The 17245-nt window shown below is 40.9% G+C and overlaps 2 protein-coding genes and 1 pseudogene across 3 annotated transcripts in view; 1 reads left to right on the top strand and 2 right to left on the bottom strand.

The window, feature by feature from the left end:
* Positions 1-2792, bottom strand: part of rims2b (regulating synaptic membrane exocytosis 2b) — a gene marked incomplete at both ends in the record, with an annotated part of 51274 nt that extends 48482 nt beyond the window's left edge. The window contains 3 exons of the mRNA XM_080004211.1: positions 33-119; positions 237-290; positions 2757-2792. Coding sequence (XP_079860337.1) covers positions 33-119; positions 237-290; positions 2757-2792 — 177 coding nt within the window. The remainder of the gene's footprint in view (positions 1-32; positions 120-236; positions 291-2756) is intronic.
* The window catches only part of LOC307238073, a 154896-nt pseudogene that overhangs the window by 123687 nt on the left and 13964 nt on the right, over positions 1-17245 (top strand). The window lies entirely within an intron of this gene.
* cct3 (chaperonin containing TCP1, subunit 3 (gamma)) lies at positions 6141-15279 on the bottom strand. Its single transcript, XM_080011603.1, has 14 exons — positions 15184-15279; positions 12774-12835; positions 12396-12446; positions 12217-12279; positions 11872-11968; positions 11472-11589; positions 10956-11142; positions 8789-8938; positions 8539-8671; positions 8129-8210; positions 7788-7968; positions 7448-7693; positions 6495-6626; positions 6141-6415 (listed from the first exon to the last, which is right to left on the bottom strand). Exons 1-14 carry the CDS (start codon positions 15212-15214, stop codon positions 6323-6325), a joined length of 1626 nt encoding a protein of 541 aa, XP_079867729.1. The 5' UTR covers positions 15215-15279; the 3' UTR covers positions 6141-6322.

Below are 17245 nucleotides of genomic sequence, written 5' to 3'. Positions count from 1 at the left end.
AGGGACACGTTGGGGACACGCTAGGGACACACTAGGGACACACTCTGGGCACATTGGGGACACACTAGGGACACACTCGGGGCACATTGGGGACACACTAGGGACACGTTGGGGACACACTGGGGACACACTAGGAACACACTCGGGGCACGTTGGGGACACTCTAGGGACACACAAGGGGCAAGTTGGGGACATACTAGGGAACGTTGGGGACACTAGAGATGTTGGGGACACACTAGGAACACAATAGGGACAAGTTGGGGACACGCTAGGGACACATGGTGGACATGCTAGGGACACACAAGGGGCACGTGAGAGATACGCTCAGGACATGGAGACACGCTAGGGGCAAGCTCGGGACATGCTGGGGATCTGAACCCTCTCCTGGATGATTTCAACCCCTTCCTGAATAATTAAGCCAATAGGGGTTGAGAAATGCCCCAGTTCTGCGTTTCACTCTGCCCACAGCTTGATTTCATTTCTGAAGATTGGCTTCCCAGAGGTGAGATCACATCCCGAGAAAGTTTCTGGGAAAACTTTCCTCCTCCTCCTTCAAACATAAAAATACTTTTTTCGTGTGTAATAAAAAATAAAAACAACTTTTTTCATGCACAATAAATACAAATAAACAAGTTTTGTTTAATATGTAATAAAAACATTTTTCCTGTGTAAAATAGAAAAACATTTCAGGTTTAATAAGAGAACATCTTTAATATGAAATAAAAAATACTCTTTTCATGTTTAATAAAATATAAACAACTTGTTTGATAGGTCAAAAATAAAAACAATTTTTAAATGTGTAACAAAAAATACAACTTTTTTCATGTGTACTAAAAACCTTTTTTCATGTGTACTAAAAAGTAAAAACGATTATTTTAATGTATAAAAAATGAACTTGTTTGATATGTAATACAAAATGAAAAAAATTAAAACAGCTTGTTTGATATGTCAAAAAAAACAATTTTTTAAATGTGTTATTTAAAAAAACTTCATGTGTACTAAAATAACCTATTATTTCATGTGTACTAAAAAATAAAGCAACTTTTTTAATGTGTAATAAGAAAACAAAACAACTTGTTTCCTATGTAATAAATGACTTTTTTCATGTGTACTAAAAACCTTTTTTCATGTGTACTAAAAAGTAAAAACGATTATTTTAATGTATAAAAAATGAACTTGTTTGATATGTAATACAAAATGAAAAAAATTAAAACAGCTTGTTTGATATGTCAAAAAAAACAATTTTTTAAATGTGTTATTTAAAAAAACTTCATGTGTACTAAAATAACCTATTATTTCATGTGTACTAAAAAATAAAGCAACTTTTTTAATGTGTAATAAGAAAACAAAACAACTTGTTTCCTATGTAATAAATGACATTTTTTCATGTGTACAAAAAATAAAAACTTGTTGAATAAGTAAATAAAAAATAAAAAACAACTGTCTCAGTATCATGTGGTACTGAAATGGTCTTTTAGTACCGTCTGGTGCTGTCTTTATAGTACCGCGTGATACTGTTTTATAGTACCGTGTGGTACTGTCTTTTGGTATGATGTGGTACTGTCTTTTAGTACCGCGTGATACTTTTTTATAGTACCGTGTGGTACTGTCTTTTAGTATGATGTGGTACTGTCTTTTAGTACGGTGTGATGCTGTCTTTTTGTAGTGTGATGCTGTCTTTTTGTACAGTGTGATGCTGTCTTTTTGTACCGTGTGATACAGTATTTTAGTACGGTGTGGTACTGTCTTTTAGTACGACGTGGTACTGTCTTTTAGTACGACGTGGTACTGTCTTTTAGTATGGTGTGATGCTGTCTTTTTGTACCGTGTGATGCTGTCTTTTAGTACGGTGTGATGCTGTCTTTTAGTACCGTGTGATACTGTCTTTTAATACGGTGTGGTACTGTCTTTTAGTACGACGTGGTACTGTCTTTTAGTACAGTGTGGTACTGTCTTTTAGTACAGTGTGATGCTGTCTTTTAGTAGTGTGATGCTGTCTTTTTGTAGTGTGATGCTGTCTTTTTGTAGTGTGATGCTGTCTTTTTGTACAGTGTGATAGTCTTTTTGTACCGTGTGATACAGTATTTTAGTACGGTGTGGTACTGTCTTTTAGTACGACGTGGTAGTCTTTTAGTATGGTGTGATACTGTCTTTTAATATGGTGATACTGTCTTTTAGTATGGTGATACTGTCTTTTAGCACCGTGTGATGCTGTCTTTTAGTATGATGTGGTACTGTCTTTTAGTACAGCGTGATACTGTTTTATAGTACCGTGTGATACTGTCTTTTAGTACAGTGTGATGCTGTCTTTTAGTAGTGTGATGCTGTCTTTTAGTAGTGTGATGCTGTCTTTTTGTACCGTGTGATGCTGTCTTTTTGTACCGTGTGATAGTCTTTTTGTACCGTGTGATACAGTATTTTAGTATGGTGTGGTACTGTCATTTAGTACGACGTGGTAGTCTTTTAGTATGGTGTGGTACTGTCTTTAAGAACAGTGTGATGCTGTCTTTTAGTAGTGTGATGCTGTCTTTTAGCACCGTGTGATACTGTCTTTTAGTATGGTGTGGTACTGTCCTTTAGTATGGTGTGGTACTGTCTTTACGTATGGTGTGATACTGTCTTTACGTATGGTGATACTGTCTTTTAGTATGGTGGTACTGCCTTTAATATGGTGATACTGTCTTTTAGCACTGTGTGATACTGTCTTTTAGTATGGTGTGATACTGTCTTATAGCACCGTGTGAGTCTTTTAGCACCGTGTGATACTGTCTTTTAGTATGCTGTGATACCATCTTTACGTATGGTGTGATACTGTCTTTTAGTATGGTGGTACTGTCTTTTAATATGGTGATACTGTCTTTTACCACCGTGTGATACTGTCTTTTAATATGGTGATACTGTCTTTTAGTATGGTGATACTGTCTTTTAGTATGGTGATACTGTCTTTTAGTATGGTGGTACTGTCTTTTAGTATGGTGATACTGTCTTTTTGTATGGTGATACTGTCTTTTAGCACCGTGTGATACTGTCCTTTAGTATGGTGTGGTACTGTCTTTACGTATGGTGTGATACTGTCTTTACGTATGGTGATACTGTCTTTTAGTATGGTGTGGTACTGTCCTTTAGTATGCTGTGATACTGTCTTTTAGCACCGTGTGATACTGTCTTTTAGTATGGTGTGGTACTGTCCTTTAGTATGGTGTGGTACTGTCTTTACGTATGGTGTGATACTGTCTTTACGTATGGTGTGATACTGTCTTTTAGTATGGTGTGGTACTGTCCTTTAGTATGCTGTGATACTGTCTTTTAGCACCGTGTGATACTGTCTTTTAGCACCGTGTGATACTGTCTTTTAGCACCGTGTGATACTGTCTTTTAGCACCGTGTGATAGTGTTTTAGTATGGTGTGGTACTGTCCTTTAGTATGCTGTGATACGGTCTTTATGTATGGTGTGATACTGTCTTTACGTATGGTGTGATACTGTCTTTACGTATGGTGTGATAGTCTTTTAGTATGGTGGTACTGTCTTTTAATATGGTGATACTGTCTTTTAGTATGGTGATACTGTCTTTTAGCACCGTGTGATACTGTCTTTTAGCACCGTGTGATGCTGTCTTTTAGCACCGTGTGATGCTGTCTTTTAGTATGATGTGGTACTGTCTTTTAGTACAGCGTGATACTGTTTTATAGTACCGTGTGATACTGTCTTTTTGTACCGTGTGATACTGTCTTTTAGTACAGTGTGATGCTGTCTTTTAGTAGTGTGATGCTGTCTTTTTGTACCGTGTGATGCTGTCTTTTTGTACCGTGTGATAGTCTTTTTGTACCGTGTGATACAGTATTTTAGTATGGTGTGGTACTGTCTTTTAGTACGACGTGGTAGTCTTTTAGTATGGTGTGATGCTATCTTTTAGTAGTGTGGTACTGTCTTTTAGTACAGTGTGGTACTGTCTTTTAGTACAGTGTGATGCTGTCTTTTAGTAGTGTGATGCTGTCTTTTAGCACCGTGTGATACTGTCTTTTAGTATGGTGTGGTACTGTCCTTTAGTATGGTGGTACTGCCTTTAATATGGTGATACTGTCTTTTAGCACTGTGTGGTACTGTCCTTTAGTAGGCTGTGATACTGTCTTTTAGCACCGTGTGATACTGTCTTTTAGCACCATGTGATGCTGTCTTTTAGTATGATGTGGTACTGTCTTTTAGTACCGCGTGATACTGTTTTATAGTACCGTGTGATACTGTTTTATAGTACCGTGTGATACTGTCTTTTTGTACCGTGTGATACTGTCTTTTAGTACAGTGTGATGCTGTCTTTTGGTAGTGTGATGCTGTCTTTTTGTACCGTGTGATGCTGTCTTTTTGTACCGTGTGATAGTCTTTTTGTACCGTGTGATACAGTATTTTAGTATGGTGTGGTACTGTCTTTTAGTACGACGTGGTAGTCTTTTAGTATGGTGTGATACTGTCTTTTTGTACGGTGTGATGCTGTCTTTTAGTACAGTGTGATGCTGTCTTTTACAACGGTGTGATAGTGTAGTAGTGTGGTACTGTCTTTTAGTACACGGTGGTACTGTCCTTTAGTATGGTGTGGTACTGTCTTTACGTATGGTGTGATACTGTCTTTACGTATGGTGATACTGTCTTTTAGTATGGTGGTACTGCCTTTAATATGGTGATACTGTCTTTTAGCACTGTGTGATACTGTCTTTTAGTATGGTGTGATACTGTCTTATAGCACCGTGTGAGTCTTTTAGCACCGTGTAATACTGTCTTTTAGTATGCTGTGATACTATCTTTACGTATGGTGTGATACTGTCTTTTAGTATGGTGGTACTGTCTTTTAATATGGTGATACTGTCTTTAGTACCGTGTGATACTGTCTTTTAGTATGGTGTGGTACTGTCCTTTAGTATGGTGGTACTGTCTTTTAATATGGTGATACTGTCTTTTAGTATGGTGGTACTGTCTTTTAATATGGTGATACTGTCTTTTAGTATGGTGATACTGTCTTTTAGTATGGTGGTACTGTCTTTTAATATAGTGATACTGTCTTTTAGTACCGTGTGATACTGTCTTTTAGTATGGTGATACTGTCTTTTAGTATGGTGTGGTACTGTCCTTTAGTATGGTGGTACTGTCTTTTAATATGGTGATACTGTCTTTTAATATGGTGATAGTCTTTTAGTATGGTGGTACTGTCTTTTAATATGGTGGTACTGTCTTTTAGTATGGTGTGATAGTCTTTTAGTATGGTGTGATAGTCTTTTAGTATGGTGTGATAGTCTTTTAGTATGGTGTGATAGTCTTTTAGTATGGTGGTACTGTCTTTTAATATGGTGATACTGTCTTTTAGTACCGTGTGATACTGTCTTTTAGTATGGTGTGGTACTGTCCTTTAGTATGGTGGTACTGTCTTTTAATATGGTGATACTGTCTTTTAGTATGGTGATACTGTCTTTTAATATGGTGATAGTCTTTTAGTATGGTGTGATAGTCTTTTAGTATGGTGTGATAGTCTTTTAGTATGGTGTGATAGTCTTTTAGTATGGTGTGATAGTCTTTTAGTATGGTGTGATAGTCTTTTAGTATGGTGGTACTGCCTTTAATATGGTGATACTGTCTTTTAGCACCGTGTGATACTGTCTTTTAGTATGGTGTGGTACTGTCCTTTAGTATGGTGTGATACTGTCTTTACGTATGGTGATACTGTCTTTTAGTATGGTGTGGTACTGTCCTTTAGTATGGTGTGATACTGTCTTTACGTATGGTGATACTGTCTTTTAGTATGGTGTGGTACTGTCCTTTAGTATGCTGTGATACTGTCTTTTAGCACCGTGTGATACTGTCTTTTAGTATGTGGTGGGGATAGTAGCTCAGGAGGTAGAGCTGGTCGTCTAATAATCTAAACGTTGCTGGTTCGATCCCAGGCTCCTGCTAGCATGCTGTAGACACTTAACCCCTAATTGCTCCTGATGGCTGCGTCCGTCGGTGTTTGAATAGTTGTAAGTCACTTTGGATAAATGCGTCTGATCAATGTAATGTATTGTGTGATACTGTCTTTTAGTATGGTGTGCCACGCCCCCTAGAGGCCACAGCAGGAAGTGTAGCCGGAAGATGAACGGTCTCAAACTGACAAGAGAAGGTTTAGCTTGTTTATTCAACACTTCAGTAAACACTTACAGCTAGCACTGAACTAGCATGGAGCTAACAGAGCTAACTCAGGGCTAAGAGAGCGAGCACAGCGATAACAGGTAGAAATGACTCATCTGACAGGAAGCTAACAGTGGTCGTAGTAGTTAGCGGTTAGCCTGTTAGCCGCTCTATTCGGCTCCTGGTCCTCCACCACTCTGCTCGTCTCCCTTCTTCTTGTGCCCGGAAACGATGTCATCGATACGCAGCAGCAAAATGGCCGTCTGCAGAGACAAGCAGAGACAAGACAGGTTAGAAGGCACCGACAGACAGACAGACATGTAGACACACAGACAGTCTCACCTCCACAGCCGTTTTGTAGGTCTGAGCCTTCACTGCCAGCGGCTCCACCACACCCAGGGCGTCGACGTCCACCAGAGCTCCCGTTTCCCCGTCCACGCCCCAAGTCACGCTGCTAGCCACCGAGTGCTTGGCCTGGACACAAAGTACACACTCAGTACACGCTCAGTACACGCTGAGGTACTACACCAGAGCTCCCGTTTCCCCGTCCACACCCCAAGTCACGCTGCCAGCCACCAAGTGCTTGGCCTGGACACAAAGTACCTGCTGAGTACACGACAAGTACACGCTGAGGTACTACACGAGCGCTCCCGTTTCCCCGTCCACGCCTGTAGGAAACTACAAGGTACTGCTAGTAATATGAGCCTGATCATCGTGTGTACTCACTAAGTACTAAACATATACTCATGAGGTACTACTCGTACACCTAGTGATCTGACATAGTACTCAGCCTGTACTCACTGAGGTACTACACTAGTACACTGAATAATTATATATTTAAGAATAAAATTTTATTCAATTACCATTCTTTTTTTAATATATTTTTTTGAAATATAATTATTATTTTGTTAATATAATATATATATATTTTTTTATAATTACTATTATAATGCTTAATAATGATGATTATTATTTCTCTCTCCTTGAACCCAATGGAGCGTCATTTGATCCGGGGCAGTTCAGACATCTTGTGGTCCAAGTTTGAGCCGCATCTGTACTTGGAGCAGGAACGGGACGGGGCGCTTTGTGACATCATACAGATGTGTGGCTCAGGGGGGGCTTAATGCTGCGTTCATGGGAACTCAGAAAACAAATGACAAACCTGAACCCCGTGTACTGCTGCCTGTTGACATATATTATTATTATTTATAAATTATTTATCTAAATGGAGGGAACTTGCTCCTAAAATTGTACTCCGTCACAGTACCCAGTAGTATAAGTAGAGCAGTACCCACCCTGAGCGCGGTCAGCACCCGGATGGTGGAGGCCCCGCAGTTCTGGATCAGGGTCCTGGGAATGACCTCCAGGGCCTGGGCCACGGCACGGTACGGCCACTGCTCCACGCCGGTCAGTGCCCGCGAGCGCTCTGTCAGCCGCTGGGACACGGCCATCTCCACAGCGCCCCCACCCGGCAGGAGGCGCGGCTCCAGCAGCACATTGCGGCACACCTGCATGGCGTCCTGCAGGTTCCGCTCCACTTCCTGTGCATGCAGACAGACAGCTTAACACACAGCCAGGTGGTCACCGGAGTTCCTTGTGGCATGATGCTACAGACAGACAGACAGACGGTCTTACAGCCAGGATCTCCTTGCTGGCTCCTCGTAGCAGGATGCTACATGCTTTGGGGTCCTTGCACTCTGTGATGAAGGTGAAGAACTCATCCCCAATCTTCTTCACCTCAAACAGTCCTGCTCCAGTCCCCACGTCGTCCTCACGCAGCTCGTCCGTCCTGCTGGCGATGCGAGCGCCGCATGCCCTGGGGGTGAGACAGGAGAGTCAGACTCGACGCAACTCGACGGGACGCAACGCGCGACTCGACGGGACGCAACCCGCGACTCGACTTGGTACTTCACTGGACACAAACTGACTCGACATATTTAGTGTGTAATAGTATAGTATATTATGAAGTATGTTACCTAGCGATGCGGTTGTTGTCGGTCTTCCTCACACGGCGGATGGCAGTGATGTTTGCCTTCATCAGGTAGTGCTGAGCCAGATCTGCACAGTGCACAGTACACATAACACCGCTGGATTAGGATTACACCGGCTACTACTACAGTCATACTAGCTGTAGAAGAGTACACCAGGTCAGGATTACGTTACAAGAGGAGTAATCCCAGATTAGAGTACTTTACTAGGGACTCCCTTCAGGCCGGGATTACTTTACAGGAGGAGTAATCCCAGATTAGAGTACTTTACTAGAGACTCCCTTCAGGTCGGGATTACTTTACAGGAGGAGTAATCCCAGATTAGAGTACTTTACTAGGGACTCCTTCAGGCCGGGATTACTTTACAGGAGGAGTAATCCCATATTAGAGTACTTTACCAGAGACTCCCTTCTCGGTGAACACCAGGTCGGGCTTCAGCCGGATGATGTCCTCACAGACCTGCTGGACGTACTCTTCCTCCATCTGCAGGATGCGGGAGAAGTCTTCCTCCCGGCTGATCTCGATGTCAGTCTGGAAAGTAATACAGTTCTCTAACACTCAAGTACTGGCCAAAGTACTACAGTACCTGGCTCTCTCCCTTCTTGTACTCCAGGAAACAGTAAAGTACTCGATAAAGTACTAGAGTACCTGGCTCTCTCCCTTCTTGTACTCCAGGGAACAGTCCAGCAGCACGATGCGGGGGTTCCTGATCTGCCGTTTCATCCGGGGGTGGCAGACATCTTTGTTGACCATGATGCCGCGCAGCACGCACGAGTCCTCGATGATTCCCCCGGGCACCTGCAGCCAAACAAACACACTAAATACTAATAAAGTACTAATGTCAAATGCTCACGGAGACCATCATATAGACACAGACCATCGCTTAGTTAAAGTCAACTACAGTGGGGCAAAAAAGTATTTAGTCAGCCACCAATTGTGCAAGTTCTCCCACTTAAAAAGATGAGAGAGGCCTGTTATTTTCATCATAGGTTCACTTCAACTATGAGAGACAGAATGAGGGGAAAGAATCCAGGAAATCACATTGTAGGATTTATAATGAATTAATAGGTAAATTCCTCGGTAAAATAAGTATTTGGTCACCTACAAACAAGCAAGATTTCTGTCTTTCACAGACCTGTAACTTTTTCTTTAAGAGGCTCCTCTGTCCTCCACTCGTTACCTGTATTAATGGCACCTGTTTGAACTCGTTATCAGTATAAAAGACACCTGTCCACAACCTCAAACAGTCACACTCCAAACTCCACTATGGCCAAGACCAAAGAGCTGTCAAAGGACACCAGAAACAAAATTGTAGACCTGCACCAGGCTGGGAAGACTGAATCTGCAATAGGTAAGCAGCTTGTTGTGAAGAAATCAACTGTGGGAGCAATTATTAGAAAATGGAAGACATACAAGACCACTGATAATCTCCCTCGATCTGGGCTCCACGCAAGATCTCACCCTGTGGGGTCAAAATGATCACAAGAACGGTGAGCAAACATCCCAGAACCACACGGGGGGACCTAGTGAATGACCTGCAGAGAGCTGGGACCAAAGTAACAAAGGCTACCATCAGTAACACACTACGCCGCCAGGGACTCAAATCCTGCAGCGCCAGACGTGTCCCCCTGCTTAAGCCAGTACATGTCCAGGCCCGTCTGAAGTTTGCTAGAGAGCATTTGGATGATGCAGAAGAGGATTGGGAGAATGTCATATGGTCAGATGAAACCAAAATATAACTTTTTGGTAAAAACTCAACTTGTCGTGTTTGGAGGAGAAAGAAAGCTGAGTTGCATCCAAAGAACACCATATCTACTGTGAAGCATGGGGGTGGAAACATCACGCTTTGGGGCTGTTTTTCTGCAAAGGGACCAGGACGACTGATTCGTGTAAAGGAAAGAATGAATGGGGCCATGTATGGTGAGATATTGAGTGAAAACCTCCTTCCATCAGCAAGAGCATTGAAGATGAAACGTGGCTGGGTCTTTCAGCATGACAATGATCCCAAACACACCGCCCGGGCAACGAAGGAGTGGCTTCTTAAGAAGCATTTCAAGGTCCTGGAGTGGCCTAGCCAGTCTCCAGATCTCAACCCCATAGAAAATCTTTGGAGGGAGTTGAAAGTAAGTGTTGCCCAGTGACAGCCCCAAAACATCACTGCTCTAGAGGAGATCTGCATGGAGGAATGGGCCAAAATACCAGCAACAGTGTGTGAAAACTTTGTGAAGACTTACAGAAAACGTTTGACGTCTGTCATTGCAAACAAAGGGTATATAACAGAGTATTGAGATGAACTTTTGTTATTGACCAAATACTTATTTTCCACCATCATTTGCAAATAAATTCTTTAAAAATCAGACAATGTGATTTTCTGGATTTTTTTCCCCTCATTTTGTCTCTCATAGTTGAAGTGAACCTATGATGAAAATAACAGGCCTCTCTCATCTTTTTAAGTGGGAGAACTTGCACAATTGGTGGCAGATTAAATACTTTTTTGCCCCACTGTATATAGACACACAGAACATCAAGTCTCCAGAAGTGATGTCGACTATACATCATTTATATTTATCTTTTTTCCTCCCCACACGTGGGTTAGTGATCGTCAACTAACGGATGAGTCCTCAAACAGTGACTTTGACAAGTCGTTTTTTTTTTTTTTTTTAACTTTTTTTAAGACACGACACTTCCGCAGTTGGACATATTTCCCCCTGTCGACTAACCACGCCCATCCCTAGTTCATATAACTTCCGAATATTCCTCCAATCTGGGTAAAGTCTGATCTACATCCATGTGGTACTACGGTGGCAGTACGTACCTTCTCCACCTTGGCGTACTTCTTGATGTCGATCTCCTTGCGCCCGTTCTCCTCCAGCTCCACCGTCTTCACGGCATCCAGGGCGATCGTGCAGGCCAGCTCAGCCCAGCGGCTCACCGCCTTGGTGCCCACGGCCGAGCGGATGATCTTCAGCATCACGGGCCGGTCGTTGGGGTCCACCGGGGTGCTGGGGCGGAGCACCAACTACTATTAGTATTATGATACTTTACCTTTTACAATACACCAAGTACTATTGGTATTACCATACTTTCTCATCTGATGATCTTCTTCAGATTGACCTGTTTGTTTACGTTAGTACTGCTCTAGTTAAGGGGACTAATACTGTGTAATAGCAGTGTGTAGTAGTAGTACTGTGAAGTAGAACTGTTCCAGTTAGGTGGAGTAGTACTGTGTAGTAGCAGTAGTAGCTGTACTGCGTAGTAGTAGAACTGTTCTAGTTAGGTGGAGTAGTACAGTGTAAAAGTACTGTGTTGCAATAGTACTGCGTAGTAGTACCTGATGTCATTCAGAGCCTCCAACATGTCCTCCAGAGCCATCCTGTAAGCGCTGATGATTACAGTCGGATGCATCTGCTGCTCCAGGAAGTTCTCAGCTACTGACAGCATCTCCCCAGCTACAGACACAGAAATACACATTAGTACTACACACTGATACTGACAGCATTTCCCTAGCTACAGACAGTGTACTGTAGACAGTACTACAGACACAGTAATACATCAGATAGCTACAGACAGTAGTACAGACAGTGTACTACAGACAGTACTACAGACACTAATACCTCCGATAGCTACAGACCGTATTACAGACACAGTAATACCCCAGATAGCTACCGACAGCAGTACAGTGTACTACTGACACAGTAATATCTCAGATAGCTACAGACAGTATTACAGACCCAGGATGATGACAGACGTGGTCCCGTCTCCCACCTCCTCGTCCTGCGTGCGGCTGATCTCGATCATGGACTTGGCAGCCGGGTGCTGCACCTGGATCTGTTGGCATGGAAACCAGAGGGTCAGACACATCCCATAATCCCACGGCCGGGCCAGACCCCCGCAGAAATGAAGACATCATCATTACAGACTTGTGTAATTTATATTATGAGATTAAAAAATGTGTTTTCTTTTTGTACGCAGACTTATCGGTTTCAATTTAAGACATTTTTATGAAATATTTTATGAGTTACATATGTCACCACAAGGTGACATCATGGCTGAGGAGCGCTGTGATTCGTCCTCACCTCTCTGAGGATGGCGTTCCCATCGTTGGTCATCACGATCCCCCCCATCGGGTCCAACAGCATCTGTAACAACACGGAACGTCCCTTTAAACCACTTTAGCACTTCCTGTCTTCATCCCCTCGTCTGGTCTTCAACCCCTCGTCTGGATTTATTCTCTCGTCTGGTTTTTATCTCTTACCTTCATCATGGCCCTGGGGCCGAGACACGTCCTGATCACATCGGCAATGGTCTGAAACACAGAGACACTGGACTGAGACGGACACCACTGGACCACTACCCCACTGGACCGGTACTCTACCGGACGAGTACCCTACTGGACCGGACTAGTACTCTACTGGACCAGTACCTGACTGGACAGGTACTCTACTGGATCGGTATTCTACTGGTCCAGTACCCTACTCGAGTGGAACCATACTGGACTGAGATGGACACCCCTGGACTAGTAAACTACTGGACTGGTACCCTATTGTACCGCTAATACACAGGACTAGTACCCTATGGGACTGGACCGGTACTCTACGGGACTGATGTTTGTGTACTGACAGTACAGTCTCACCTTGGCAGCAGTGATGTTTCCAGTCTGGACTTTCCTCCCAGACTCCCTCTTGATGTTCTGATCTGAAAACAAACAGGAAGTAAAGCGTCAGCATACAGAAAGTGGCTGAATCTCATGTTCCAGGGCCCGTATCAATCTTAACAAGCTGTTTGTAACCAAGACAATATGACAATGGTGTTATGCATCTGATGGTGCAGTCTCAACTGGGACCTGACGTAGCCAACAAGTACTACCACACCCCTGAGAGAGAAATGCACATGATAAATTGTTTGAATGATGTTTTATACAGCTTTTATTATGTTACCTAGTTTTAAAACACATTGCCTCTGGGTTTTTAATGAGTCTCTCAGAGTTTATATGAAGACTGTTCTTTCTAAACAATGTCTATTGCAGTATTGAAGAACCAGATCACATGCCATCCTCACTCAACCTTGAGTGGAGATAAGAATAACCTCAGGGGGCTTGAAGGAGCATTGTGTGTTTGTTTAATGGCATAGCAGGATTCTATCTGTCACCAGAGTTTGACTGTAATTCACTGTTTGAGGGTAACACCCGAAGATGATTGCGGGGCACAGTGTTGTGACACCTGACCAATGGCACACAACCTCTGTTTGGTATAAAACTCTCTTGATCAGTAGATTGTGTAGACTGATCAGAGTTGATTTGGGTCATTATCCTGTTGGAGGAGCCAGGACCTGCGACTGAGACGGAGCTTTCTGACCCTGGGCAGTACGTTTGGCTCCAGAATGCCTTGATAGTCTTGAGATTTCATTGTGCCCTGCACAGATTCAAGGCACCCCGTGCCAGACGCAGCAAAGCAGCCCCAAAACATAACAGAGGCTCCTCCATGTTTCACAGTAGGTGTTGTGTTCTTTTCGTTGAAAGCTTTATTTTTTCATCTGTGAACATAGAGATGATGTGACTTGCCAAAATGCTCCAGTTTTGACTCATCTGTCCAAAGGACATTCTCCCAAAGCATTGTGGCTTGTCAATATGAATTTTAGCAAATTCCAGTCTGGCCTTTTTGTTTCTCTTTCAAAAGTGGAGTTTTCCTGGGTCTTCTTCCATGGAGCCCACTGTCACTCAAAAAGCCACGGAGGGTGCGATCAGACACTGATGTACCTTGACCTTGGAGTTCAGCTTGTACCTCTTTGGAAGTATTGCTTGGCTCTTTTTCTACCATTCGCACTATCCTTCTGTTCAATCTGGGGTCGACTTTCCTCTTGCAGCCTCGTCCAGGGAGGTTGGCTACATTAAACTTCAATATTTGCAACGGTAGTCACAGGAACATCAAACTGCTTGGAGATGCTCTTATAGCCTTTACCTTTAACATGCTTGTCATTTTCTTTCTGATCTCCTCATTGCATTGACATTTCACTGCATATATGTATGAAAGTATGTATATGAATGTTAAGAATAAACCTCTTGAATCAGACAACGCTCTCCTTTGCTTTCTCTGGTCCATGTTCAGTGTGGTGCGCACCATGATACCAAACAGCAGAGTGACTACTTTTCTCCATTTAAACAGGCTGAATGACTGATTATAAGATTGAAGACATGTGTGAAACTAATAAAGAAAACAGTTAGTGTGAAATATCACTATAATCCAATTATTTATCATCTTTTCTCAGGGGTACCAACAAATCTGTCCAGGCCATTTTAGAAAATAATTGATATCCTTCACAATAATTGAACTCTTTCACAATAATTTTATCTCTTCTCACAGTTTCTTTGCCTTACTCTATGACGGAAGGCATGCAGGCATGAGAACATTGATTTTGATTTAATCACTTTTCAGGAGGAATGAAGCATTGTTTCAATGATCTGTAAGGGTACAAACACATTTGTCCACGTCCACACACACACGTGTATGTATACGTATTATGTATATTTAGTACTTTTATTAACTGAAGTTTCTGCGCTTGGTACTTATTGTTCACCTGTCCGGTAAGGATGGAGCTGCGTCGCCATGGCGACCCAACAGGTCTGAAAGGCTGCTCCGATCAATAAAACCATCCCAACAACCAAATTATCTATAACGAATCAATGGATGCAAAGCGGTGACCGAAAAGCGCTCAGTGACGTCACAAAACGCCACCGCTTGAACGGTTCGCGTCAAGAGCGACACGGAGAATTTTCCTTTCATGTTATTGGAACAGAGAAAGGGCCGCTTAGCGTAGCTTAGCTTAGCTTAGCCTAGCCTAGCTTAGCCTAGCCTAGCCTAGCCTAGCTCAACGCCGCAGCTTCCCCTTGTTCCGTAGCCTGTAGCGTGTAGCATGCTAACGGACACGTGCTGTCTAGCGTCGGACGCCATGTTACTGTGACGTCGTACTAGTTACACTAGAGTAGTAATATCAATATAACTAACATTATTAATATTGTTAATAATATTCCGGTTGGTTTCACTCACTCAGAACTAGAACCTGCTGCTGCCCCAACATCCTGAAGGTGCTGGTGCTGCTGCTGCTGCTGCGCCGGGAAAGAAGAGGAAGAATCTTCTAGAAGAGGGAGCGGCGGTGGGCGGGGTCTCAGCAGCACACCAGCCAATAAAAGGACGGGAAGCCGGGGAGAGCCAGGACGGACACAGAGATCAGCCAATAGGACCCGCGGGAGGCGAACGGCGCAGAGGAGGGCGGGGCGCTGCAGCGGACGCTGCGTTCAAGTCAAACTAGGAAATGTGTGGTTGTGGGTCTGTTCAGCTTGAAGCTTTATTGGAATTTACACTGCGACTAAAACAATACAAAAACCACAATAAAACACGAACAAATACTAACAAATACAAACAAATCTGCTAAATGCAATGTAATGTAATGTAAATGTAAAATACATAAAACACGAACAAATACTAACACATAAAAAAAACATAAACACGAACAAACACTAACAAATATAAAAAACACATAAAACACTAACAAATACGAAAATTTTTAAAAAACACATAAAACACGAACAAATACTAACAAACATAAAAAACATAAAACACGAACAAATACTAACAAATACTAACAAATATAAAACAGATAAAACACTCACAAATACTAACAAATATAAAACACTAACAAATACTAACAAATACTAACAGTTATAGAAAACATAAACACTAACAAACACTAACAAATATAAAAAACACATAAAACACTAACAAATATTAAAAAAACACATAAAACACTAACAAATACTAACAAATATAAAAAAACATAAAACACTCACAAATACTAACAAATATAAAAAACATATAACACGAACAAATACTAACAAATACTAACAAATATAAAAAACAAATAAAACACTAACAAATATAAAAAACATAAAACACTAACAAAAACATAAACCACGAACAAATACCAAAGCCACTTACAATTATTCAATCACCGACGGACGCAGCCATCAGGAGCCATTAGGGGTTAAGTGTCTTGCTCAAGGACACTACAGCATGCTAGCAGGAGGAGCCTGGGATCCAACCAGCAACCTTTACATCACTAGACCACCAGCTCTACCTCCTGAGCTACCATCCCCGGTCCTCACAAATACGAACAAATATAAAACACTAACAAATACTAACAAATATAAAAAACATAAAACACTTAAAACATATTAAACAAATGAAAATATACCAAATAATACTATAAAATACTAAAAAATACAAAAACATATAAAAAAGATACAATATAATACTATAAAATACTAATAAATACTAAAAATACTAACAAATCCGTAAACATATTAAACAACTAAATTAAACTAAATTATACTATAGAATACCAAAAAAAATACTAGAAATACTTAAAAATATTTAAAAACTAAAAAGATACTAATAATACTATAAAAGACTAATTAAAATACTAACAAATACACAGACATATAAAAAAAGATGCAAAATAATACTATAAAATACTAACAACTACGTAAATATATTAAACAACTAGAAATATACTAAATAATACTATAAAATTAAAACAAATACTAAATTAAATACTAGAAATACTAAAAAAACATTTAAAAACTAAAAAGATACCAAATAACACTATAAAAGACTAAATAAAATACTAACAAATACTAAAACATAATAAAAAACAAAAATAATACTATAAAATACTAACAGATACTAAAATACTTACAAATATGTTAATATGTTAAACGACTAAAAATATACTAAATAAAACTATAAAAACTAAAAAATACTAAATTAAATATTAAAAATACAAAAATATATTTAAAAACTAAAACGATACTAAATAATACTGTCAAATACTAAAAAGACTAAATAAAATACTTACAAATACAAAAAAAAAAAAAAGATACTAAATAATACTATAAAATACTAAATACACTAAAAATATATTAAAAAAACGACGAAATACCAAAACAAAAAATAATAAAAATAGCAATGGGAGGGTTCCGGTTTGTTTCATTTATGAGGTTGAAACTAATTGGCCGTGATCAGAAATTACTAGGAAACTAAAATTAATAGA

This window comes from Zeus faber (assembly GCF_960531495.2).
Source record: "Zeus faber genome assembly, chromosome: 1".
Lineage (NCBI taxonomy): Eukaryota > Metazoa > Chordata > Actinopteri > Zeiformes > Zeidae > Zeus > Zeus faber.
Note: the sequence above shows the minus strand (reverse complement) of the source record. Positions and strands in the feature narration are given on the sequence as shown.

Coding starts and splice junctions, on each gene's coding strand:
- cct3 (XM_080011603.1), bottom strand. CDS start 15,214: ATGTTGGGGCAGCAGCAGGTTCTAGTTCTGA. Junction 11,143..11,471: donor GAGGCTCTGAATGACATCAG/GTACTACTACGC, acceptor GCTCCGCCCCAG/CACCCCGGTGGACCCCAACG. Junction 8,211..8,538: donor CACCGAGAAGGGAGTCTCTG/GTAAAGTACTCT, acceptor TGCACTGTGCAG/ATCTGGCTCAGCACTACCTG.